A 27,592-nucleotide genomic window follows, 5' to 3' on the forward strand; every position below is an offset into this window, starting at 1 on the left:
GCCTGCTTGGGATTCTCTCTCCTTTTCTCTCTGCCCCTCCCTGTGTGCGCCCTCTCTCTCTGTCTCTCTCTTTCTCTCTCTCTCTCTCTCTCAAAATAAATAAACTGTAAAAAAAAATGTACTGCCTTTTGTAGTCCTGTTGTTTCACTTCCAGGGGGTAAGAGATGAAAGCCATAGGACATTCAGAAGAACCTTCATGCCAGTGGGTTGGAAACTAAGCCAGAAAATGGGTAAAAAATAAATGACCATTCAGGCAGGAGGAAAGTAAACTGAAAAATCAAAGAGAATGGGTATGTGAGAATCCATAAGGGAGTTCTGGGAGTCTTACATACCAGGAGTAATTTGATCCTGGGGATAAAATGGGACTAAACATTCTACTTCTGTTTATGTTTAGTTTTTAGGTACCTTGACTAGATTTCCAGTAGAATTTTAGTGAGCTCTCTTGTTTAACTTTTTGATTATGCCTTCAGGTTTCCATCTCAGGAAATACAATTAAATCAGTCTTAGTCTTTAATTTGGGGATGCCATTTAAAATTGGCATTAGGTAGCTATCTGGGAAGCTGTCGTGATCTCACACCCACTGGAAAACATATTTATGAAATCAGTTATTCATTCAACAAATACATGAGGGCTACTGTCTACTACATGCTGTTCTAGATGTTGGAGACACAGTAGCATCCTAATTGGGAGTATTTATCTAGTGAGGTAAATATTAATCAGGTGAGCTAATGTGAAATTACATCTGTGGCAAGTATTAGGAAGAAAAGTACATGGAACATTTTCAGAACAGTATCCTAGAAATGTGCTAAGGTTTGAGGATAAGTTATTTACGCCAAGAGAGGGGAGATATTAGTCATCCAAGGAAAGGGAATTAGTAGTAGTCTGAAGATCCTGGGAAGGAGCAAAATGAGTCTGGAGAACTGAAGGATAGATTCAGTAGTGAAACCCCCTCCTCCCAAATCTGTGGTTTTGCTTTCCGTGGTTTCCGTTAACTGTGGCCAACTGCAGTCTTGAAGCAGATGATTCTCTCATCAGAAGGTCAACAGTGACTACATCACAGTGCCTACATCATTCATCTCACTTCATCTCATCACATAGGCAGTTTCAGCATGGGAGGATGAATATGGTACAATAAGATATTTTGAGAGAGAGACCATGTTCACATAACTTTTATTACAGTATATTATAATTCTATTTTATCATTAGTTATTGTTAATCTCTGTGCCTAATTTATAAATTAAACATTATCATCATAGGTATGTATATGAAAAAATGTATTTAGGGTTCGTTGCTATCTGCAGTTTCAGACATCCACTGGGGGGGGGTCTTAGAATGTGTTCCCCACAGATAAGGGGGGCTACTGTGTGTGGCTTTGATCATGTTAAGAAGTGGAGCTTCTTTCCCTTTAATTTCTTAAAATTTATTAAAAATTTTTTGGAAGAGGAAGCCTTTGAATAGTTTAGCAGCGGTTTGCAATATGATCACATTTGCATTTTGAAAAGATGTTCTTAAGACCTATAGATTGGGGAATTAGGAGATGAGCAAAAATGGATCTAGGGGGATGAATTGGGAGACTACTGCTGTAGCCTAAGGCGATAGCTTGGATTAGAGTGCTAGTACTGCAGTAGGAAAAGAGTAGACAAATTGTCCAATTTGTTGATGTATAATTCTTCATAGCAGTCTTTTATGATCCTTTGTGTTTTTGTGATATCAGTTACAGTAGACAAATTTTAGAGATCTTTAATAAGAAGTAGTATGACAACTTGTGATTTGTGTATAGGATGTGAAAGAGAAGGAATCATCAATGATTACATCTAAATTTTTTGCTTTAATTTAGATGGCAGAACACCCTAAAAGCAGACATAGTGTATATATTCGTTTGGAGGTAGGTAGGAAGAGTCTGATCATGAGTTTAATTGGATGTTGAGTTTGAAATGCCTTTGGGACATTCAAGGTAAAACTAAACCCAAATTTTAAAAAACCTACGTAGGCAGGGAGATAATATTGGTAAGTTGTTGAGCATGCTGGTAATACTTGTTGAAGAGACCCAGTTGTGACCAGCATCTTTTGGGGAGAGTTAGAATGAATTAACGAAAGGATCTTGGGTAGGCAAGGCTGCCTGTACAGAAAGCAGGAAGAGGACTAGAGATAGGAGGTAAAATTAGGAGACTTGTAGTTATCCTTAACATTTTGAAATTTATCGAGATTGTGTATGAGGCTTTTTTTTTCCTCCAGTTAAGATAAACATGAAAACTTCTGGATTTATCTTTAGATTTCTTAATTTTTTTCATAATACTTCTTTCCAGTTCTATTGACATATAATTGACAAAGTTGTATATATTTAAAGTATATTGCTTGATGATTTGATAGACATAAATTGGGAAATGATTAGCACACAATTTAACACATGCATTGCCTCAGGTAGTTACTTTTGTTTTGATGAGGGCTCTTAAGATCTACTCAACAAATTTCAAGTATGCAATATAGTATTATTAACTATAGTCACCATGATGTACATTAAATCCTTATAATTTATTCATGTTATGACTGACAGTTTATACCCTTTGACCATCCTCTTCCCATTTCCACATCCCCTGGCAACCACGATCCTACTCTGAGTTAAACTTTTTTTTAAGAGTCCACTTATAAGTGGTACACAGTATTTTTCCTTCTGTAGCTTGTTTCCTCATAGCAGAATACCCTCCAGTTTCATCCATGTTGTTACAAATCAAATAGAAAGATTTCCTTTTGTGTTGTGGCTGAGTAATATTCCATTATATATATTTACGTTTTCTTTTTCCATTCATCCATTGAAAGACACGTAAATTATTTCCATATCTTTGCTGTTATGAAAGTGCTGCAATGAACATGGGAGTGCAGATACCTCTTCCAGATACTGATTTCATTCCTTAGGATATATACCCAGAAATAGGATTGCTGGATTGTATTGTGGTTCCATTTTAAAGCCTCCATACCATTTTCCATAATAGCTATAACAGTTTATATTCCCACCATCTCTGTTTGAGATTTTTTTTTCAACACCCTTGACAACATTTGTTACCTCTTATTGATGATAGATAGCCATCCTGATAGGTGTGAGGTATATCTCATTGTATTTTTGATTTGCATTTCCCTGATGGCTAGTGATGTTGAGCATGTTTTCATGTATCTGTTGACCATATGTTATCTTAGGGATAATTCAGCTCCATTTAAAAATCCGATTTGGCAGGGCTCCTGGGTGGCTCCGTTGATGACTCCGGCACGGGTCATGATCTCACGGTTTGTCGGTTCGAGTCCCACATCGGGCTCTGTGCTGACAGCTCAGAGCCTGGAGCCTGCTTCGGATTCTGTGTCTCCCTCTGTCCCCACCCCTCCCCCACTCATGCTCTGTTTGTCTCTCTCTCTGTCTCTCAAAAATAAATAAATATTAAAAAATTAAAAGAAAAATCAGATTTGGCAGCGCCTGATTGGTTAAGCGTCGACTTCGACTCAGGTCATGATCTCACAGGTTCCTGAGTTAGAGCCCCATCTGGGGCTGTGTACTGACAACACAGAGACTGCTTCAGATCCTCTGTCTCCCTTGCTCTCTGCCCTTCCCCCACGCGTACGCTCTTTCTTTCACAAAATTAAAACATTTTAAAAATCGGATTTGTTTGTTTGGAGGAGGTTTTTGTTGTTCTTATTGAGTGCTATGGTTCCTTATTTATTTTAGATACTGACTGCTTATTCAATATGTTTTGCACATATTTTCTCTCATTCCATAGGTTGCCTTTTCATATCGTCGTTTCCTTATTCTAACTTTTTGGTTTGATATAGTCTCTTTACTTTTGCTTTTGGTTTTGGTGTCCCCTCCTGGGAAAAAAAAAAAATAATAATAATAATAATTGCCAAGGGCAATGCCAAGGAACATTTTCTGTGTCTTTTTTCCTAGAATTTTGTGGTTTCAGGTCTCACGTTTCAGTCTATAATACTTGATTTATTTTATTATTGTCATGTTTTCACCATCAAAATTTATGATCTTGGGCTTTCCTTCTTGGTTTGTAATAAAGGCAAAAGAGAGACATTGGCTGTTTGGCAGCGTTAAAGTGAATTTCAGGAATGTCACTGACATCATGACCTTTGTGATCAAATCCAGCAGTCAGAACCTCATCATTTTCCTTAACAAAATCCAAACAACCATCATTGGGTACAAAGGCTGTGATTTTTTTATTTTTATTTTTATTTCTTGCCATTCTTGATCAGCTGGACCCTGACACACTTCCTGATGGGAGAATTTGGCTGTTTGGCTTCTACCCCAACTTTTTCCAGCACAGTTCCTTTTGCATGAGAAACACCACCTAAAGGGTTGGCGTTCAGGGCTGTGACCATTAAATGGGCTTTCTTGTACTGTTTATCATGCCACTTCTGATCTTGTCGGTGGCCATGGAGCATCCTGGAAGTATGAAGATCTTGAACTCGCCCATCCTGCCTGCGCCACAGGCCTGAGCAAAAGAGCTCTAGAATACATTAAAATACATTAAAAATACATTTAACATTTATTTATCTTTGAGAGAGAGAGAGACAGAATTCTGGCTGGGGGGAGGGGAGAGCAGAGGGAGAGGGAGACACAGAATCCGAAGCAGGCTCCAGGCTCCAAGCTGTCGGCACAGAACTCGATGTGGGGCTCAAACCCATGAACCATGAGATCATGACCTGAGCCAAAGTTGGATGCTTAACTGATTGAGCCACCTAGGAGCCCCGCTCTAGAATACATTTTAGGTTAATTTGTGTGTATGGTGTAAGAGAAAGGTCCAATTTTATGCTTTTGCATGTAATATCCACCTTTCCCAACACCATTAAATAAAAAGACTATCCTTTCCCCATTGTTTGTTCTTGGCACACTTGTCAAAGATTATGTATGTGTGGGTTTATTTCTTGGCTCTGTATTCTGTTCCAGTGGTCTATTTCTTTGTTTGTGCCAGTACCATACTGTTTTGAATACTATAGCTTTAAATAGAGTTTGAAGTCAGGAAGTATGATCCCTCCACCTTTGTGATACCACATCCTTTGTCAAGATTGCTTTCTCTATTCAAAGCCTTTTGTGGTTCCACAAACATTTTTAGATTTTCTTTTTCTGTGAAAAATGCCATTGAATTTTTATAGGGATTGCATAGAATCTGTAGAATGCATTGGGTAACGTGGACACTTAAATGTTAATGGTTCAATTCAAGAATATGAGATATCTTTCCATTTGCTTGCCTCTTGCATTGTCACCATTTTCAGTGTGCTGGTCAGGTCTTACACCTTTGTTAAATGTATTCCTAAGTACTTTATTGACTTTAACACTATTGTAAATGGTGGGTTTGTTTTCTTAATTTCTCTTTCAGATATTTCACAGTGTGTAGAAATGCATCGGAGTTTTGAATGATTTTGTACCCTGCACCTTTACTGAATCCTTTTTATTCTACAGTTATTTAGTGGAGTCTTTAGGTTTTTCTGTAGATAAGATTGTGTCTTCTGCAAACAATTTTACTTCTTTCCCAACTTGGATTCCTTTTCTTTTTCTTGCCTAATTGCTCTGGATAGGACTTTAGTTTTGTGTTGAATAGAAGTGGTGAGAGTGGGCACCTTTGTCTTGTTCTTGATCTTAGAGGAAAATCTTTCAACCTTTTACCATCGAGTTTGATGTTAGCTGTGGGCTTGTCATATATGACCTTTATTATGTTCAGATTACCTTCCTTCTATACCCAATCTGTTGAAAGTTTTTGTCGTGAAAGGATGTTGAATTTTGTCCAATGCCTTTTCTACATCTGTTGACATGATCATGATTTTTATTCTTCATTTTTATTAATCTGGTGTTATCACATTTATTGATTTCCATATGTTGAACCATCCTTGACTTCCAGGGATAACCTGTTGGTTGTGCTCTATGATCATGGTGTGTTAAAGAATGTGCTGTTGGTTTGCTAGTATTTTCTTGATTTTTGCATATATGTTCATCAGGGATGTTGACCTATAGCTTGTTTTGTTTTTTTTGTTTTTCACCTTGTAGTACCTTCATCTGGCTTCAGTTATCAGGGTAAGTCTTGTCTCATAAATTGAGTTTAGACATGTTCTCACTTCTTCAGTTTTTTGGAAGAGTTTAAGGATTGGCATTAATTATTCTTTAAGTGTTTGGAGGAATTTGCCATTGAGGCCATCTTTTCTTTCTTGGGAGGTTTTTGGTTACTGATTCAATTTCCTTATTATTGTTCTGTTTTGACTTTATTTCTTCCTGGTTCAGTGTTGATGTAGGTTATATGTTTTTATTATTAGTTCATTTCTTCTAGGTTGTCCAGTTTGTTGGTGTGTGTTTGTTCATAGTTGTCTCTTACAATCCTTTGTATCTTTGTGGTTTAGGTTATAATATTTCCCCTTTCATTTCTGATTTTATTTATCTGAGTCTTCTCTCTTTTCTTAGTCTAGCTAAAAGGTTGTCAATTTTGTTTATCTTTTCAAAAACACCAGTTCTTAGTTTAGTTGATCTTTTGTTTTTCTAGTCTCTATTTCATTGATGTCTGCTCTAATCTTTGTTATTTCCTTTCTTCTGCTAACTTTGGGTACAGTTTATTCTTTTTCTAGTTCCTTGAGGTGTGAAGTCAGGTTGTTGGAGATCTTTTTTTTATTATTTATTTAATGTAGATATTTGTTGCTGTAAACTTCCCTCTTAAATCTGCTTTTGCTGCATTCTGTATGTTTTACTATGTTTCCATTTGTGTTTGTCTCGAGATATTTTTTATTGTCCTTTTTACTTCTCCTTTGACCTATTGGTTTTTCACAACTGTTTTTAACTTCCACATGTTTATGAATTTTCCAGTTTTCTTCTTGATTTCTAGAGTCATACCATTGTGGTTGGAAAAGATACTTAATATAGTTTTAGTCTTCTTAAATTTGTTAAGACTTGTTTTGTGACCTAACATTTATATCCTGGAGAATATTCTGTGTGTGCCTGAGAATAATATGTGTTCTGCCACCGTTATATGGAATGTTCTGTATTAATCTGTTAGATCCATTTGGTTTGAAGTGTAGTTCAAATCCGGTATCAACTTACTGATATTCTCTCTGTATGTTCTGTCCAGTATTGAAAGTAGGGCATTGAAATTCCTCTAATATTATTGCATTGTTCTCTATTTCTGCATTTGGATCTGTTACTATTTGCTTACTATATTTAGGTGCTCTGATGTTGAGTGTGTATATATTTATAATTGTTATATCCTATCAGGCTGCCAAGGCCTGTCTTAGGTAGTTTCTGTAGGTAGTCTTATTTCTGCTTCCTATGGTATTCTTCCATTTGTTTTTGATGCTTTCATGTTGCTTACTTTTCTCAAATATTTGATATTTGGGTGTGTTCGTTTTTGTATTTGATGAAATTTGTCTAAAAATGGTCCAGTGCATTTCTTCTCATTTCTCTTTTGTCTTTCATTGATTAAATTTCTCATTCCTTAAGGTCGTTCTTGTTTTACAGTGAGTGCTCTTACACTTTATTTTCTTATGGTTTTAGTGCTATTATAATTTATTGCTTATTCCTGTAATTTTTAGGGTTGTAGGACTGAAGGCGACCATGTCAAGTTATTCTGATGCTGTCTTCTGTCAGTAGTTATTAATCTTTTGAGAGTCATTGACTTGGACCGTGTGGTGAATTCCATGTACCCTCACCTTATTTTGTTTAAATCCATAGCCATGTACTGCCTGCATCCTAAGCAATGACCAAATGTTATTTTGAGCATTACTCGTTTTGTAGGCATGGGTTGGGGGGTTGGGGGGGGGGGGAATGGGCCTTTGTTTTTAGTTATATTAGTAGTATTATAAGCCTATTCCTTGGAGAATAATGTTACTCAGTTTCTATGAAAGAAATTTTTATGTAGCTATAGAGTTAAATATAAAGATATTTGTTTTTATAATATGAAAAAGAGCTACTTGTTTCTAGTAAGCAAACTTTTATAACATTTCCTTTTTTCCTGTTTTTTCTAGGTTTAACTATAGATCAACACATCATCTTGCATCTCATGGGTTCTATGAATTTTTAAACTGGTTTGATGAAAGAGCATGGTATCCACTAGGAAGAATAGTAGGTGGTACTGTAAGTATCTCTGCAGTTATTTATGTTAATCACAAAGTTTTATAGTTATTTCAGTAAATCATTAGTTACTAAGGTGATGGAGATCCTTGAAACCTTTGTATAGTTAACTAATACAATTTTCTGTAGCTGATTATCCAGTATTTTTTTATTTACTAAATCTCTTCTTGACACTCCCTCCCCACCCCTTCCCTGCACATGTTTGTGTTATCTCATACTAGCCACTATTTCTAACAAGGGGAGACTGGGAGGGGAGATTTCTTGTCATAGTACATCTTAAGTTCAGGTTATTTGCGGTTTTATTTTATTCTGTAACAGCTTTGTTGAAATCATATTTTTTGGAAGGAAATCGAAATTTAGAAGAATCAGTTTCAATTTTTAGGTCCTAAAGCTGCCCTAAATTACTTCAGGTAATTGAGTATTGATCATAGCTCATGGGAAGCTGTTATATTCAGAATGTGACATAAGGGAAAATATGTATGGGATCTGGAATGTAGGAAGAATGTTAAAAAGAAAATGATAGGTAGACATCTATGGGGAACATATATTTAGCCTTACTTTTTGTTAGAAGTTTATCACTTTTGTTAGATTTCTTAACCCAAAGAAACTTTGACGTTGTTGATTATCTGCATTATATATTTGTCTTTTGTTATGTTAATTTCAATTTATTTCCTTCCCCACATTTTCTTGAGATTATTTTGATGTTTTTCTGACTTCTTGATACTTTACTCAATAACCTTTCTTTGTTTTCATCTCATTTCATTTCATTTCATTTATTATTTTAGAGAGAGAGCACACACAAATGGGAGAGAGGTGCAGAGGGAAAGAGAAAGAATCTTCTGCAGGCTCCACTCTGAGTGCAGAGCTGTACACAGGTCTTGATCCTACAACTCTGGGATCATGACCCAAGCTGAAACCAACAGTCCAATGCTCAACTGACCACCTAGGCACTCCTGATGTATTTATTTTAAAACTATAAATTTCCCAATAATCACTGTTTTAGCTACATTTATAATGTGTAAGGTTTGATACATAGTATTTTTATTTTCATTCAAGTTGAAATTTAATTTCCATTATAATTCCCACTGGTACACGGATTATTTAGAATTTGAGTTTTAAACATAAGAGGATTTCCTAGTTATCTTTTTTTACTTTATGCTTCTATTATGGTTAGAGAACAAACAGAAATTTCAGTCCTTTGAAATTTTTGAGACTTGATTTGTGGCCTGGCATATAGCCACATTTTATAAATGTTCCCTCTGTGTCAGAAGAATACGTTCTCCATGATAGTGAGATGTTTTTCTAATCTGGGGCATCTTCTTATCCTTTTTTTTTTTTTTTTAATTTTTTTTCAACGTTTTTTATTTATTTTTGGGACAGAGAGATACAGAGCATGAACGGGGGAGGGGCAGAGAGAGAGGGAGACACAGAATCGGAAACAGGCTCCAGGCTCCGAGCCATCAGCCCAGAGGCCGACGCGGGGCTCGAACTCACAGACCGCAAGATCGTGACCTGGCTGAAGTCGGACGCTTAACCGACTGCGCCACCCAGGCGCCCCTCTTCTTATCCTTGATGTAAACAGAGATACAGAAACAAGGAGAGGAGTCATGATGGTCTCCAGGGCAGATAAGGAAGATATATCCTGTTACATACCTTAGTGCAGTATTTGATGAGTACAGTTTGTTTCCTGGCATGTGTATAACTTTTTATTTTGAATTCGTCGTCACTGGAGGGCTTGTTTTCTTCTCCAAGTGTCCTGGTATTTGGGACCATTTTTGTAATACTTTTTTCTCATTTGCTTTCACCCTAGCTAATAGGGGTTTTACTGGTTTTAGGACAGTTTTTAGAGGTTATTTCTCAGCTTGAGGCTTCTTACATCTGAAGTTGTTGTAAATGTGGAACTCACATTTACACATGTATTGAATGAGTTTCTCATTTTGTTTCTATTCAAAGCTTTGGAAGTAAGGCAAAAAAATTCCTTACTGCTTCCCTTGATGGGTGGGTATAATTTGTCCAGTCTAGTTCCATAAACAGACCCTGGGTTTGTGCTGGGAATTAGGTATTTTCTCTGATCCCTGTCTGGAGCCGCCCTGCTAGCCTCCAGTCTCAAAGATGTGTGTCCAGCCTGGAGTGTTTTTCTTTTCTCATTGGGGCTCCCTTGGCATCAGAACCTACTTTAAATTCCTTCTATGTTTTTGGCATCTAGAAGCTTCCCTTTCTTGTGAGCTTAAATATGTTTTTGTTGTTGGGTGGGTGTTTTTGTTTGGTTGGTTTTTAAGGTCCTTTGCTCCTCTACTTGTATGTATTTTGGCTATATTTTGTGTATCAGCTTAGTCTGCCATATTATCTTGGATGTATTGACTACCTTAAGAGGTACTTTCAGATTCATTTTCATTTTGTTTTTTAATATGGCTGTCAAAATTGTGCGTTGGGACCTGGTATTCTATGTGAAAAAGCACAAAATTTTAGTTTTTAAGAATTGTGATGATTGCCACACTTTACCCCCTTCTTTAATCACATTCTCCTTCCGTGCACTGAATAGGTATTGTGCATCTATTTTATGCTAATTGTTGTTCTGGGTGCTGGGGAAACTTTTCCTGCTCTTCCAGAGTTTATATTCTTTTAAGGGTGTTGAGTTTAATTGATAATAAATAAAGTAACGAAAAGTATGTTAAATGGTGGTAAGTGCTAAGGAGAAGAAGCAAGGGAAGGAGTTAAAGACCATAGAGGGTTTGCACTTTTAATCAGTATAGCTAGGAAAAGAAACGTAACTTTTTTTTTTTGTGGTTTCTGTGATAAAAGAAAGGAAAGAATCTTTCAGGTGTTAGATAAGGATGGAAATGTAAATACACATTTAATCACCTATGAATAGCTCAAAAATAATATCCTACTTATTTTTCTCTGAATTCTCCTAATGTTATCATGTTCCTCTTTTAGGGTAAGGTTTAATTGGCCTCTTGTAGTTTCTTGTTATTCTCTTCCAGCCTTAAATACTAAGTGGTGTAAAAATGCTCAACCTTTCAGGATCCCAAAATAATTATCTTTGAATTCACCAATTGACTAGTTGTATTTTTTGTTTTGTTTTGTTTCCCTATTTAGAGCTGTTTACATTCCAAATCTTGGCTTTGGAAGGCAGGAAGACACTTAAATAATATGGCACATAACTTTTCTTCTCTTTTTTTCTCACTCCCCTTACATACACAAAAGTGTGGGCAACGTTGGAGCCTGTTAAAACCCTAAACTTAAGAGTAAGTTAGGGGGCACCTGGGTGGCTCAGTCGATTGAGCGTCCGACTTCGGCTCAGGTCATGATCTCACAGTTTGTGGCTTCGAGCCCCGCATCAGGCTCTGTGCTGACCCCTTGCTCAGAGCCTGGAGCCTGCTTCAGATTCTGTGTCTCCTTTTCTCTCTACCCCTCCCCCGTTCACACTTTGTCTCACTCTGTTTCTCAAAAGTAAATGTAAAAAAAAAAAATTTTTTTTAAAAGAGTAAGTTAGACGAAGACCCTGTTTTATAGTGAAAAAATAGTAGAATCTATAAGAAAGTTGCCGACAGTTTTCTATTTCTAAACATTTTCAGTTTTAATCAGTCTATCTGATCGTTTATTTAAATATGTATTGCTCCATTTATAAGCTTTTCCTTTGTATCCAATACAAAAGAACATTTAGTTTTGTAGTGTAGAAGTTCAGTGAAGAAGGCAAACTGTTTTGAGATCTTATTCTCAAACTTACTATAAACAATATGTAATAATAAAGAAAAGAACTTATGTTAGTCTTTTTAATTCCCTTATTTTATATGCAGTTAAATTTTCCATTTTTGTCTTCCTAGGTTTACCCAGGGTTGATGATAACAGCTGGCCTCATCCATTGGATTTTAAATACATTGAACATAACAGTTCATATAAGAGACGTATGTGTGTTCCTTGCACCGACTTTTAGCGGCCTTACATCTATATCTACTTTCCTGCTTACCAGGGAACTTTGGAACCAAGGAGCAGGACTTTTAGCTGCTTGTTTTATTGCTATTGTGCCAGGTTACATTTCTCGCTCAGTAGCTGGCTCCTTTGATAATGAAGGCATTGCTATTTTTGCACTTCAGTTCACATACTACTTATGGGTAAGTAACACTTAATGTTTTGCTACCATTTAATACTTATGAACTCTGTGGAAATGCTGTAGGTTGTATACATTTGTCCTTTATCAATTATAGTTCCATATAGGGATCTATTTCTATTCATAATCAACTTAATAATGCCATAACATTTTAAAATGTCAGGTACTGCTCATGTGTGCATTCTCCCTTCCTCTTCCCCTCCCACCCCTGTGTGCATATAAGATTTTTTACAAGAATCTTGTTATGCCTGTTTTAACAGATGATGATAATATCCTTTATATGTCATAGCTCCAAAAAAGAGGATGACAGAAAGCATCTATTGATTTTGTTTCTTTTTGGGTGGAGAGAGGGGTCAAAAATACTTAAGATAAGTTGAAATATGATTTAGTGACTTGGGATTTTGAATTCTGTTGCAAAACTAGCATTACTTTGCTTTTACCAAGTTATTTCTTACCAATTTATATACCCTATATTTCCCTTTCTTGTCTTATTGCATTAGCTAGTACTTCCAATACGATGTTCAAAAGGAGTGGTGAGAGGGGACATTGTTAACTTCTTCCTGATCTTAGTGGGAAAGCTTTGAACTTCTCAACATTAAGTGTGATGTTAGCTACAGATTTTTGGTAGATATTATCAAGTTGAGGAGGTTCCACTCTATTATTAATTTGCTGAGAGATTTTATCATGAATGGATAGATTTTTTCAAATGTTTTTTCTGTATTGATAAAAGTTACATGATCTTTTTTCCTTGAGTTTTTTGATGTGATAAACATTAATTTTTTTAAGTTCATTTATTTTAAGAGAGCAAAAGAGAGAACGAGTGAAGTGGAGACGGGGAGAGAGATGGGGACAGAGGACCTGAAGCATGAGCTAATAGCAGAGAGCCCGATGTGGGGCTTAAACTCATGAACCCGTGAGATTATGACCTGAGCTGAAATCAGACACCTAAAGATTGAGCCACCCAGGCACCCTTTAATTAATTTTCAAATGTTGAACCAGCTTTTCATAGCAGGGATAAATCTCACTTGATGATAGTATATAATTCTTACAGTACATTGCTGGATTTGATTTGCTAATACTTTGTTGAGGATTTTTACATCTGTGTTCATAATACATATGGCTCTGTAGTGTTCTTTTAATGTCTTTGCCTGGTTTTGATATTAGGATCATACTAGTCTCATGGAATGAGGAGGTATTCCCCTTCTATTTTCTGAAAGATTGTAGAGAATTGGTATAATTTCTTCCTTAAATGTTTGGTAGAATTCATCAGTGTACCCACCTTGGCCTTTTGCTTTCTGTTTTAGAAGGTCATTAATTATGGGTTCAATTTCTTTAAAGGATACAGATTTCTTTAGACTGTCTCCTTCTTGTGTGAGTTTTGGCAGATTTTTGTCTTTCAGGGAATTGGTCCGTTTAATTTAGGTTCTCAAAATTGTGGGCATAAGGTTGTTCATAGTATTCCTTTATTTTTTTTTTAATAAATGCCCATGGGAACTGTAGTGACATCACTTCATTCATTTCTAAAAGTAGTAATTTATGTGTTCTTTTTTTTTCTTAGTCTGGCTAGAGACTTACTGTTTTGGGGGTGTTTTTTAATGTTTTATTTGTTTTTTGAGAGAGAGAGCATACACGCACAAGTGGTGCAGGAGCAGGGGCAGAGAGATAGGGGAACAGACAATCTGAAGCAGGCTTCTTCTGGCCAGAAGTCCTGTAATTCTTATCTTTGTTCTACTTTGGGTAAGGTGTCTTTACCGTTTCTTCGTTCAGCATTTTTTCTTTACTTTTAATTTTCTCTAGTTTGATAAGATGTGCCTGGTACAGGGTAGTTGGATTCTTTTTGGCATTTATTCATTAGTGCTTGATCTGTGGTTTGGTGTCTGACATCGATTTGGAGAAATTTTCTGTCATTGTTTCAAATATTTATTCCTTTCTTTCTTTTTTCTGGTATTTCCACACATGTATATCACACATTTTGTTGTTGTTCCACAGCCCTTGGATTTTCTGTTCTGTTTTGTTCCAGTCTTTGTTCTCTTTTCTTTTCAGTTTTGGAGGTTGCTGTTGATACCCTCTAGTTCAGAGATTCTTTCCTCAGCTATGTTCAGTCCATTAATAAGCCCATCAAGGGCATTCTTCATTTTTGTTACAGTATTTTTTATCTCTAACATTGCTTTTTGGTTCTTTCCTAAGATTTGTCTCTCTACTTACATCACCCATCTATTCCTGCATGCTGTCTACTTTATGCATTAGTGCCCCTAGCATATTAATTAATGTAATTAATGTAATTGTTTTACATTTCTGATCTCATAATTCCAATATGTTTGTCGTATGTGGTTCTGATGCTTGCTCTGTCTCTTCAACTTGTGTTTTTTGCCTTTTGGTATACTTTGCAATATTTTTCTCATAGCCAGACATGATCTGCTAGGTAAAAGGAATTATGGTAAATAAGCCTTTAGTAAAGTGGATGTAAGGTGTGTGGAGAGAGAAAACATTTTGTAGTTCTAGGATTAGCTGTCTTTTAGTAAGCTGGACTGTAAACTTGACCAGTGTCCCCCCCGCCCCCCACCTGCCTTCCGTAAGTAGATAGGGCTGGTTGGCTACTCCAGTTTGTCCTCTGTCATTTCCTCACTTACAGATCCAAGAGTTGTTGATTTTTTAGTCTGTTCAGCTTTTTACTTTTTGTTAGAATGGAATGATTCTGTACTTCTGAAACTAGAAACCAGAAGTATGTTGCCAAGTTCTATAAACTTAATGTTCTTTTTAACATGTAAAAAGGATGTTACTTAGTATTGGCTTCAGCTTAAAGCTTGCATGTATTTAATTGTTTGTTTGTCTGTTAATTTACCTGTAGCCTATGCTCATACTCTTTCATGTTGAAAACTGCCAAAATTATTACATGTGAATATATTTTTTATACGTTGAGTATATTTTTAGGTAGCTAGGTGAGTGGAAGCATTATTTTTCTCTTGAATAAATTTCATCTTTTAAAATTACTGAGCTCTTGCATATTTTCACTTTGGCAAGGAATTCCAGAGAAGAACAGATCAGTCAGATGGTTACTTGATACTGAGTTTCAGAAGAAAACACCTGTGAAGATGAAGATGCTGACAAGCAGTAGGATGCTGCTAATGCTGCTGTATTCACCCAAAAATGTTTAAAAACAAACTTTTTTAGTTTATTTTGTGCAGCTGAGAAAAAAAATGTTTTGGAACATCTGTTTAAGGCCTTTCAAATGGCATGCAATTTTTTAAATTATAAAAGTATGTACGAACGTTGATAGATCTTGACAGTATACTGCCGAGTGGAAAAATAAGTTGAGGTAGGATATGTACAGTATAATATCCTTATTTAAATTTTAAACAGTACAAATTATACCATATGTTGTTTATACCTATTTATAATGAAAGTATAAAAATGTAGCATATATCCATCATATGCACCAACTTCATGCAGTAGGGGTGATTTTGAGGAAGGACTTTGAAGGAGTTTGCTATGTGAGTAAAAAAATGTTAATAAAATCAACAAGCAAATAGGTATTCTCATTTAGAAGTCTGGATGGGGTGGGGGCGCCTGGGTGACTCAGTCGGTTGCACTTTGGATTCTTGAACTAGGCCTTGGTTATGATACCGCAGTTCCTGGGTTCGGGCCCTGTGTCGGGCTCTGCACTAATAGCACGGAGCCTGCTTGGGATTCTTTCTCCCTCTCTTTCTGCCCCCACCTTCCAAAGTGAATAAACAAACATTTTTTTTAAATGTATGCGCTTTTATGTTTGGCTCCCATTCACTTAGCATAATCATTCATGTTACTGACACGTATCAATACTTCATTTCTTTTAATGGATAAATAATTCATTATATGGATATACTGCAATTTTTTTTTTAACTATCATCAGTTGATGGGACATTGAGTTTTTCTCACATATTGATTATAATGAATAATGCTGCTAACTTTTGTGTACGAAGTTTTTTGGGGGATGTATGTTTTCATTTCTCTTTAGTATATATCTAAGAGTAAAATTGTTGGTTCACATGGTAACTCTGGTTGGCTTTTTGAGAAACCTCGAGACTGTTTCCCACAGTGGTTGCACCATTTTACATTCCTACCAACAACGTAGGAAAGTTTTAATGTCTCTAAATCTTTACCAATACTTAATGTTTTCTGTGTGTGGGTGTGTGGGTGTGTGTGTGTGTGTGTGTGTGTGTGTGTGTGCGCGTGCGTTTTAAGATATCACCTATTGGCATGAAGTGGTATCTCATATGGTTTCTTTTTATTATAGTAAAATACACATAACATGAAATTTAACCATTTAGAGGTGCCTAGATGGCTCAGTCGGTTAAGTGTCTGACTCTTGATTTCAGCTCAGGTCATGATCTCACGGTTTGTGGGATTGAGCCCCACGTCAGGTTCTGTACTAACAGCACAGAGCCTGCTTGGGATTCTTTCTCTCCCTCTCTCTCTGCCCCTGCCCTGCTCATGCTCCCCCTCTCAAAATAAACATTAAAAAAATTTAACCATTGGGGCGCCTGGGTGGCTTGGTCGGTTAAGCGTCCGACTTCGGCTCAGGTCACGATCTCGCGGTCGGTGGGTTCGAGCCCCGCGTCAGGCTCTGTGCTGACAGCTCAGAGCCTGGAGCCTGTTTCAGATTCTGTGTCTCCCTCTCTCTGTGACCCTCCCCTGTTCATGCTCTGTCTCTCTCTGTCTCAAAAATAAATAAACGTTAAAAAAAAATAAAATAAAATAAAAAAATTTAACCATTTATAAGTGTAGAATTCAGTAATGTTAAATACATTCACCATCACTGCTATCCATCTCCATAGCTTTTCACCTTGCAAAACCTGAAACTACATCCATTAAACAATAATTCCCCATTCTTCGCTCCCCCCATCCCCTGACAACCACCATTCTACTCAGTCTCTGTGATTTTTGATTACCTTGAGTATCTCATACAAGTGGAATGATACAATTTTGTCTTTTTGTCACTGGCTTATTTCACTTAGCATAATATAATGTCCTCAAGGTCCATACATGTTGTAGCACAAAACAGAATTTCCTTCTTTTTTAAGTCTGGATAACATTCCATTATGTTTATATACCACATGTTGTTTATCCATTCATCTGTTGATGGATACTTAGGTTGCTTTTGTATTTTACCTATTGTGAATAATGTTGCTATGAACATAGGTGTATGGGTATTTGTGAGATCCTGCTCTCAATTCTTTGGGGTATTTGCCCAGAAATGAAATTGCCAGGTCATGTGACAGTTCTGTTTTCAGTTTGTTGAAGAATTAACCATTCTGTTTTCTGTAGCCACTGTAGTACCAGTTTACATTCCCATCAACAGTACACAGGATTCCAATTTTGCCACATCCTTGCCAAAACCTGTGGTATCTCATTGTAGTTTTTATTTGCATTTCCCTGGTATCTAATGATGTTGAGCATCTTTGCTTGTGGTTAAAAGGCCATTGGTAGTGGCACATGGGTGGCGTAGTCATTTAAGTATCTGACTTCAGCTCAGGTCATGATCTCATGGTTCCTGAGTTTGAGCCCCACATTGGGCTCTGAGCTCTGTCCTGGCGATGCAGAGCCTGCTTGGGTTTCTTGCTCTCTCTTCACTCTCTGCCCCTCCCCCATTCGTTCTTTCTCCCTCTCTCTCAAAATAATAAGTAAACTTTACATAAAAAGGCCATAGGTTTTTCAAAAATTGCACCATTTGTATATGTGGAGAAATGTTTATTCATATCCTTTGCCTGTTTTTTGAATCAGGTTTTGTTGTTGTTGATCAGTTTTAGAAGTTCTCTATATATTCTTGATATCAATCCTTTCTAAAATGCATGACTTTTGAATATTTTCTCCCATTCTGTGGGTTGCCTTTTTTACTCTGTTGACATTGTCTTTTGATGCACAAGTTTTAATTTTCCTTGAAGTTCAATTTGTTTATCTTTTCTTTTGTTGCTGTGCCTTTGGTGTCCTATCTGAGAAATGACTGCCAAATTTAATGTCATGAAGCTTTTGCCGTGTGTTTTCTTCTAAGAGTTTTTGGTCTTAGATTTATCTCTGAGTGAATTTTGTATATGGTGTTAGGTAAGGGTTCAACATCATTATTTTTGCACAGATGTCCACCTTTCTCAGCACCATTTGTTGAAGATTATCCTTTCCCCCATTTAATGATCTTGGGACTCTTGTTGAGTATCATTTGACCATATATGCAGAGATTTATTTCTGGGTTCTTTATTCTGCTCTGCTTGTCTGTCTGTAGGTCTTTATAAAGCCAGCACCAGACTGTTTTGATTACTGTAGCTTTTTAGTAAGTTTTAAAATCAGGAAGTGTATTTTGTCTGGCTTTGTTCTTTTTCAAGATACTTTGGTTATTAGAGTTGTTTTGAGATGCTATATGAATTTTAGAATGGGGTTTTTACTTTTGCAAAAAAACATCATTGGGATTTTGAATCAGAATACATTAACCTTCATAGATTACTTTGAATACTATCATCTTATTATTGTCTTCCAGTTCATGAAAGAGCATGGTACATTTCCATTTATTTATGCCTTTATTATAATGATGTTTTAGAGTTGTATAAGTCTTTTACCTCATTAGTTAATTCATATGTATTATTTTATTCATTTTGATACTATTGAAATTGGAATTTTTTTTCAGTAATTTCCTTTTCAGATTGTTCATTGTCAATATATAGAAATACAGCTGATGTTTATGTATTGGTTTTGTGTATCCCACTATTTAGCTGAATTCATTTATTAGATCTAACAGTGTGTGTGTGTGTGTGTGTGTGTGTGTGTGTGTGTGTGTGTGTGTGTGTAATCTGGAATTTTCTGCATAGAAGATCATACAATTTGCAAACAATCATTTTACTTATTTCTAATTTGGATACCTTTTCTTTTTCTTGCCTAATAGCTCTGGTTAGAACTTCAAGTACAAATGACCCTTGAACAACACCAATCCACTTATATGGGGTTTTTTTGGATAAATACAGTTCAGTATATAAATGTGTTTTTCTTTTCTTATGATTTTTTAAATATTTTCCATGGGGCACCTGGGTGGCTCAATTGGTTAAGTGACTGACTCTTGATTTTGGGTCAGGTCATGATCTCATGGTTGTAGGATCAAGGCCCACATCAGGCTCTGCTCTGAGCATGGAACCTGCTTGGGATTCTCTCTCTTCCTCTCTCTATGCCCGCTTACACTCTCTCTCTCCTAAAATAAATAAACATTAAAGTAAAATATTTTGCTTACTTTATTGTAAGAGTACATTATAAAATACATGCAACATACAAAATATGTGTCGATTAACTGATTATGTTAGGGGTAAGGCTTCCAGTCAACAGTAGGCTATTAGTAAAGTTTGGAGGAGTTAAAAGGTATATGCAGATTTGCGATTGTGTGAATGTCAGTGCCCCTAATCCCTGCGTTGTTCAGTGGTCAACTGTAGTATGTTGCAAAGAAGTTGTGAAAGTGGGGGGGGGGGGGGTGAAAGTGGGCCTTGTCTTGTTCCTGATCTTACAGGAAAAGCTTCAGTCTTTCACTATTTAGTATGTTTGCTGTGGGTTTTTCATATATGACCTTTATTACATATGGTATATTAACATACACTGTTATTAAATATGTAATATATGTTATATATTAGTACATGATACTTTGTATATTCATATTTTAAAATATTTTTTATACATATTTCTCAGTTGGACTGAGATATTCCTCTAGAGGACTCCTTAGGAGAGTCTCATAAGAACAGTATTCATTCCTCAAGTCCTTGCAGGTTTAAACCTGTTTTTCGATAGCTTGAGAGTTGAGCTGGATATAAAATTCTAGGTCATACATTCTTTGCTTGAATTTATTAAAATTGTACCACCTGCATTTTATTTTGCTTCCTACTGTCAAGAACCTAATTTCATTGTTTCATAAGAAAAGTGGTCTTTTTTTTTCCTGAAGTAATTTTTTTTTCAATATCATTAAAATAATAAATTTTCTAGATGTGTCCCAGAATTGACCTTTCTGGTAACGGTGCTCTCTTTCAACATGTAGATTGATAACTATTTCTGAGAGGTTGTCTTTGAAATCTTAAATATCAGTTTATTTCACTGTTTTTCTTGGATTTTCTGTCTTCTATATTTCTTTATGACCCTTTTTCTTTCTCTTGGCTGAATACTGCTGGTATTCAATCTCTCTGGGAATTCATACTTGCTAAATTTGGTTTTTAGTATTCTGTTGAGGGTTTTTGCATCAGTGTTCATGGGTGATAATTGGTCAGTAGGTTTTCTTGTGTTTCTGTCTGGCTTTGGTATCAGGGTATAATGTTGGTTTGATGGAATGAATTGGGAACGCTTCATCCTCTTCAATGTTTTAGAAAATTTTGAGAAGTATCAATATTAGTTCTTTTAAAGTTTTGTAAAATTTACCAATGAAGCCATCAGGTCCTGGGCTTTTCTTTGTTGAGAATTTTATTTTCTTATTAAAAAAAATTTATTTTTGGGGCAGAGAGAGAGGGAGACACAGAATCCGAAGCAGGCTCCAGGCTCTGAGCTGTCAGCACAGAGCCCGGCATGGGGCTCAAACTCACAGACTGCAAGATCATGACCTGAGCTGAAGTTGGACGCTCAACTGACTGAGCCACCCAAGTGCCCCTTTGTTGAGAGATTTTTGATTACTGGTCCAATCTCTTTATTAGTTATAAGTCTATTCAGATTTTCTGTTTCTATGTGATTTAGTATTAGTAGATTTTATATGTATAGGAATTTGTCCTGTTTCATCTCAGTTATCCAGTTTGTTAGAGTACAGTTATTCATAGCACTTTCTTATGATACTTTTAATTTCTACAGAATTAGTAGTAATGTTTACATTTTCATTTCTGATGTGGTGATTTGACTTTCTTTTTTTTTTTCTTAGTGTACCTAGCTAAAGATTTGTCAATTCTGTTGATGTTTTCAAAGGACTCCTTTTTGGTTTCATTGATTTTATTATTTTTTTTATTCTTTATTTTGCTTACTTCTAATTTTTATTATGTTCTTTCTTTAGTAGTTTTGGGTTTAGTTTGTTCTTTGTCTAGTTCCTTAAGTTTTACAGTTAGGTTGTTAATTTGAAATCTGGTTTTTTTGTTTGTTTTGTTTTTTAATGATGTGTTTATAGGTATTTTTTCTCTTAGCACTACTTTGCAACCTCCCATGAGTTTTGGTGTGTTGTGTTTTCAGTTTCTTTCCTCTGTAAGTATTTTTAAATTTCCCTGTTATTTCTTCTTTCATCCATTGGTTGTTAAGGGCATTTTGTTTAATTTCCACAAAATTGTGAATTTTCTCATTTCACTTCTGTTATTGGTTTCTAATTTTACCCAGTTGTGGTCAGAGAATATGTATTCTGCTGTATCTATCTCTGTAGAATTAATCTGTTGCCTAAGATATGGTCTATCCTAGAATATGTCCCATGTGTACTTGAGTGGAATGTGTGTCCTTTTTCTTATTGGGTCTATTTGGTGTATTATGTGAAGTCCTCGGTTTCTTCTTTCTGGTTCTACCAGTTATCTAGTGGTGTATTGAAATCCCCAACTATTATAGAACTGTTTCTCACTTAATTTCTGTCAGTTTTTGCTTCATATATTTTGATGGTCTGTCATGAAGTGTCTAAATGTTGTAATTGTTATACTTACAGCATTGCAAGTTTTGTTAATATGTATTGTCCTTTTTGTCTTGAAACCTTTTTTGATTTAAAGTTTGTTGTGTCTGACATTAGTATAGTCACCCATTCTCTGTATAGTAACAGTTCATTACTGTTTGCATGGAGTATCTTTTTCCATCCTTTTAAGTTTCAGTATATTTGTGTCTTTAGATCTAAAGTGAGTGTCTGGGAGGCAGAATATAGTTGTACCATGTGTTGTTATCTATTCCACCAGTCTTTGTCTTGATTGGAGAGTGTAATTTAATCTAAAGTAATTATTGATAAGAAGGACCTTATTTCTGTCATTTTGCTACTTATTTTCATATGCCTAGTAGTTTTTCTGTCTCTCATTTCCTTTATTATTGTCTTTTGTCTTTAGTTTTTTTGTAGTGAAATGTTTAAATGCATTTCTCATTTCCTTTTGTGTATATGTTCTTGCTGTTTTCTTTGTGGTTATCGTGGGGGTTACATTTAGCAATCTAATACTATACTACTCTTATTTCAGTTTATACTAGCTCATCTTTAATAATATATAAAAATCTTCTCACAACTCTGTTCCTACCCCCTTTTGATTGGCAATGTCACCAAATTAGATTTTTATACATTGTGTGTGCAAAAACATAAACTAATAATTCTTTGTATTAGTTTCTTAAAGTATGTAGAAGACTAAATTTGGAGTTATAAATCAAAGTTAAAATAATACTAGCTCTTGGGGTGCCTAAGTGGCCCAGTCAGTTAAGTGGCCAACTCTTGATTTTGGCTTGGGTCATGATCTCATGGTTCATGAGTTTGAGCCCTGTGTCAGTCTCTGAGCCCTGCTTCAGACATTCTCTCTCCCTCTCTGTCTGCCCCTTCCCTGTTTGCTCTTTCTCAAAATAAATAAGCATTAAAAAAAAAAATACTTGTATACACTAATAATTTTTGTTAGGCCATTTAGGGTCCTTTGTATTTCCATATGAATTTTATTTCCGAGTTCTCCATTACAACATTCTTTTTTTAAGCGGCTTAATTTTTTTTTTAATTAATTCAACAGATGCTTTTATAGAACACAGTGTGGAACTGGTGCTTTTATATATGTTGATTATTTAGAGTTAAATGAAGTTGGTGACCTGGTAGGGGAAATTGTGAGTTATCATATTGCTTTTTTTTTTTTTTAATTTTACTTTTTTATTTTTTTAAATTTACATCCAAATTAGTTAGCATATAGTGCAACAGTGATTTCAGGAGTAGATTCCTTAGTGCCTCTTACCCATTTAGCCCATCCCCCCTCCCAAAACCTCTCCAGTAACCCTCAGTTTGTTCTCCACATTTATGAGTCTCTTCTGTTTTGTCCCCCTCTGTTTTTATATTATTTTTGTTTCCCTTCCTTTATGTTCATCTGTTTTGTCTCTTCAAGTCCTCATGTGAGTGAAGTCATATGATTTTTGTCTTTCTCTGACTAATTTCACTTAGCATAATACCTTCCAGTTCCATCCACATAGATGCAAATGGCAAGATTTCATTCTTTTTGATTGCCGAGTAATACTCCATTGTGTACGTATGTATATATGTGTGTGTGTGTGTGTGTGTGTGTATATACACATATACCACATCTTCTTTGTGCATTCATCCATCGATGGACATTGGGCTCTTTCCATACTTTGGCTATTGTTGATAGTGCTGCTATAAACATTGGGGTGCGGGTGCCCCTCTGAAACAGCACACCTGTATCCCTTGGGTAAATACCTAGTAGTGCAGCTGCTGGGTCGTAGGATAGTTCTACTTTTAATTTTTTGAGGAACCTCCATACTGTTTTCCAGAGTGGCTGCACCAGTTTGCATTCCCAACAGCAATGCAAAAGAGATCCTCTTTCTCCGCATCCTCGCCAACATCTGTTGTTGCCTGAGTTGTTAATGTTAGCCATTCTGACAGGTGTGAGGTGGTATCTCATTGTGATTTTGAACTGTATTTCCCTGATGATGAGTGATGTTGAGCATTTTGAGTTATCATATTGCTTTTAAGAATGATGGAGTGACAAAATGATGAAAAGCATCCTAAGGACTAAAAGATTATGTAGTGAGTTTTTTTGTTCTATTTTTTAAACTAACATACTTAAAATAAATTGGGTTTAAAGTGGAAACAGCTTCAGTATTTGAAATGAGTTGGTTTGGAGTTCTGGCTTAGAAAGCTGTTTTCTGACTTGTGGCAAGATATTTGACACTTTAATCTCATTCATTTTCCTTATAAATGAAATAAAAATGTTTTGGCTACAGAGTTGCAATAGATAATTACGTTTATTTAATATCTGATCATTACCAATTGAAAATAAAGTACTAACAGCTCTGACTACTCTGAAAAGTTGTTTGTAGCCAAATGACATTATGAAGATAAAAACATTTTATATGTAATCGCTAAAATGTAAATGTAAGTTGTCTACTGATTCCTCATCTGGTGTGTTTACTTTTAAACCAACTGCTGAACCTTTTTTTTTACAAGTTACATCTTTAAAATTTTTAAGATACAGTACTCTGTTTTCAAAGCACTGATGACAGACATTTAAGAAAAAAAATTTTTTAATGTTTATTTTTGAGAGAGAGAGAGAGCGTGAGTGCAAGTGGGGGAAGGACAGAGAGAGAGGGAGACACAGAATCTGAAGCAGACTCCAGGCTCCAAGCTGTCAGCACAGAGACCGATGCGGGGCTCGAACTCACAAACCTCGAGATCATGACCTGAGCAGAAGTCTGACACTTAACCGACTGAGCCACCCAGGCACCCCCACAGACAATTTTTAATATGCTTTTAGATTCGTGTTCTATAGATTCTAACCTTTTTTTTCTCTCTCTCTTGAGAAAGAGAGAGCACACACACACACACACACACACACACACACGTGAGCAGAGGAGAGGCAGAGAGAGAGAGAGAGAGAGAGAGAGAGAGAGAGAGGAGAGCAAATCCCAAACAGGCTCTGCACTGTCAGTGCAAAGCCCTAGCCAATGCAGGGCTCCAACTCAGGAACCAGACTGTAAGATCATGACCTTAGCCCTTATCAAGAGTCAGGCCCTTAACCAACTGAGCCCCTCAGGCACCCTTAACCTTGTTTGTTTGTTTAGTTTATTTTTTTAAATCAAGATCAAGTTGTGAAGAATACCGTCTTTGAAGCCAAACCACCATGGTCTGGATATTTCTTTTCTGAATATTAGCTATTGTCACTGAGAGTTGGGTTTTTTTGTTTGTTTTTTCTTTTTCTTTTTCTATGTTCATTGAAAGTTGTTGAAACTACCCGCATGTCTGTTACATCAGCTATAAAATAGAAGTAATAATCGTTCTTACATTACATAGTTTAAGTAAGTTAATGCATGTAAATGTATAGAACATTATAGGAACACAGAAATTGATGAGTACATGCTTATTTTTACTTCTGTTGTTACTATTCACCAACAACAAGGCTGATACAGATAAAATAGTACAAGGAACAGTGCATACATATATATCATTGCCTCCTATAGAATTTTTTTTAAAGGTTTTTCCCCTGTGCCTTTGTAATCATTCCTCTCCTTAACCCAAATTCCTTGAAACCACAGGTCTGATTTCTGTCTACATATCTTTGGGAGTTTGGTTTCCATAAGGTGTGTTGTAGAAACAGTACAGTAAAGGGTGGCCCTTTATGTCTTGCTTAGCTTGACTTAGCATAAGTCATCCATTGTTGCATGATTTTGTAGTTTGCTGTTTTTTATTGCTGAGTAGTATGTATGGCTGTACGATATGAGTGTACCGTAGCTTATTTTGTTTTCCAATTTTGGGTGATAATAAAGTGGCTATAAATAGTTGCATACAGTGTTGCACATGGGCATATATTTGTATTCCTCTTGAATAAGTGCCTAGGTGTGGGGTTGCTGGTTTATAAGTACAAGTTTAATTGTATAAACAGCTCCCAAAAAGTTTTCCGGAGTGGCTTTGTTATTTTTCATTCCCTCCATCACAATATGAGGCATTGCTTTTACTTTTTTACCAGCACATGGTATGTTCAGATTTTTAAATTTTAGCCATTCTAGTAAGTATGTTGTGGTGTCTCGTGGTTTTAATTTGCTTTACTCCAATGACTAATAATTGAGCATCTTTTCATGTGCTTATTTCCCATTCTGATTCTTCTTTGGTGAAATGTCTCTTCAAACCTTTTGCCTATGTTTTGGTTGGGTTGTTTTCTTATTGAGTTGTAAGAGCTCTTTATATATTTTGGAAATACATTCTCTATCAGATATATGTTTTGCAAACATTTGCTCTCAGTCAGTAGCTTGTCTTTTTTTGTATTTTTAACAATGTCTTTCTGAGAGCATAAATTAAATTTTTTTACCTTGCCTGATTGTACTGGTTAGAACCAGTATAGTAGAAGCAGCGTGTTCAATAGAAGCAGTGAGACTCGCGGTCCGTGAGTTCGAGCCCCGCGTCAGGCTCTGGGCTGATGGCTCGGAGCCTGGAGCCTGTTTCCGATTCTGTGTCTCCCTCTCTCTCTGCCCCTCCCCCGTTCATGCTCTGTCTCTCTCTGTCCCAAAAATAAATAAAAAACGTTGAAAAAAAAATTAAAAAAAAAAAAAGAAGCAGTGAGACTGCACATCCTTTCTTTCCTGATTTTAAGAGGAAAGCATTCAGGCTTTCACCATTAAGTATAATGTTAGTTGTTTTTTTACAGATGTCCTTGATCATAGCTTGGGGAAGTTTTTATATATTTTCAGTTTGAGAATTTTTACCATAAATGGGTATTAGATTTTGTCAGTAGCTTTTTTGTGTCTATTGAGGATTTGTATGATTTTGTACTTAATTACATTAATTCAGGGTTTCTCTCCTTCAACACTATTGACATTTGGGGCCAGGCAGTTATTTCTTGTCTTGTGTGTTGTAGAATGTTTAGCAGCATCCCTTCCCTCTACACGCTAGATGCCAGGAGTATTCAGTCCCTATTCCCCAGTTGGGAACCACTGCATTAATTTTTTTTTCCAATGTTAAAACAACTTTGAATTCATGGAAGAAATTGGACTTGTTTATGGCGTATAATCTTTTTTTATATTGTTGGTTTTGTGTTGATTTTATTTTGTTAAGAATTTTTTCTCTGTTTCCATGAGGGATATTAATATGTTTTCTTTTCTTGTGATATCTTTGTCTGGCTTTGATATCAAGGTTATTCTGAGCTTCTAAAATAAGTTAGGGGAGTGTTTCCCTGTCTATTCTCTGAAAGAATTTTTATAGGATTGGTATTGTGCCTTCCTTAACTGTTGATACTTTTCACCAGTGAAGCCATCTGAACCTGGGAAGATTGTTCAATTACTAATTCAATCTTTATTGACACAGTTCTGTTCTGATTTTGTTTCTTTAAAAGATCTCTTTTTTTGAAAATTTTCTTATCACATAAATGGTCTGATTTCCTGGCACAAATACTACATCATATTCTTTTATAATTCTTGAATTTCTGTACAGTCTGCAGTGGTATTACCTCTCTTATTCTTAGTAATGGTCATTTGTATCTTCTCTCTTTTCTTATCAGTCTAGTTAAATTTTATCCAACTTTTGGTTTCATTTATTTTTCTCTGTATTTGTTTTCTATTTCACTGAATTCTTGACTTTTATTATTCTACTTTGTATTTGGTTTGCTCCTTTCTAGCTAGTTGAGGTTAATGCTTAAGTTATTCTAGCTGTTTCTATTTTTCTAATATGAAATTTAAATTATACTTTAATCATTGCTTTAACTATACTCTGT

General features: G+C 35.8%; 1 protein-coding gene and 1 pseudogene across 1 annotated transcript in view; one reads left to right on the top strand and one right to left on the bottom strand.

Annotated features, from left to right (window-relative positions):
• The window catches only part of STT3B (STT3 oligosaccharyltransferase complex catalytic subunit B), a 106,010-nt gene that overhangs the window by 39,087 nt on the left and 39,331 nt on the right, over positions 1-27,592 (top strand). The window contains exons 2-3 of the mRNA XM_019422852.2: positions 7,990-8,098; positions 11,923-12,210. Of these exons, the coding sequence (XP_019278397.1) occupies positions 7,990-8,098; positions 11,923-12,210 (397 nt within the window). The remainder of the gene's footprint in view (positions 1-7,989; positions 8,099-11,922; positions 12,211-27,592) is intronic.
• On the bottom strand, positions 4,012-5,096 carry LOC109251328 (40S ribosomal protein S23-like; annotated as a pseudogene).

This window comes from Panthera pardus, unplaced genomic scaffold, assembly GCF_024362965.1.
Source record: "Panthera pardus isolate Hobbes unplaced genomic scaffold, ASM2436296v1 HiC_scaffold_16, whole genome shotgun sequence".
Classification (NCBI taxonomy): Eukaryota; Metazoa; Chordata; class Mammalia; order Carnivora; family Felidae; genus Panthera; species Panthera pardus.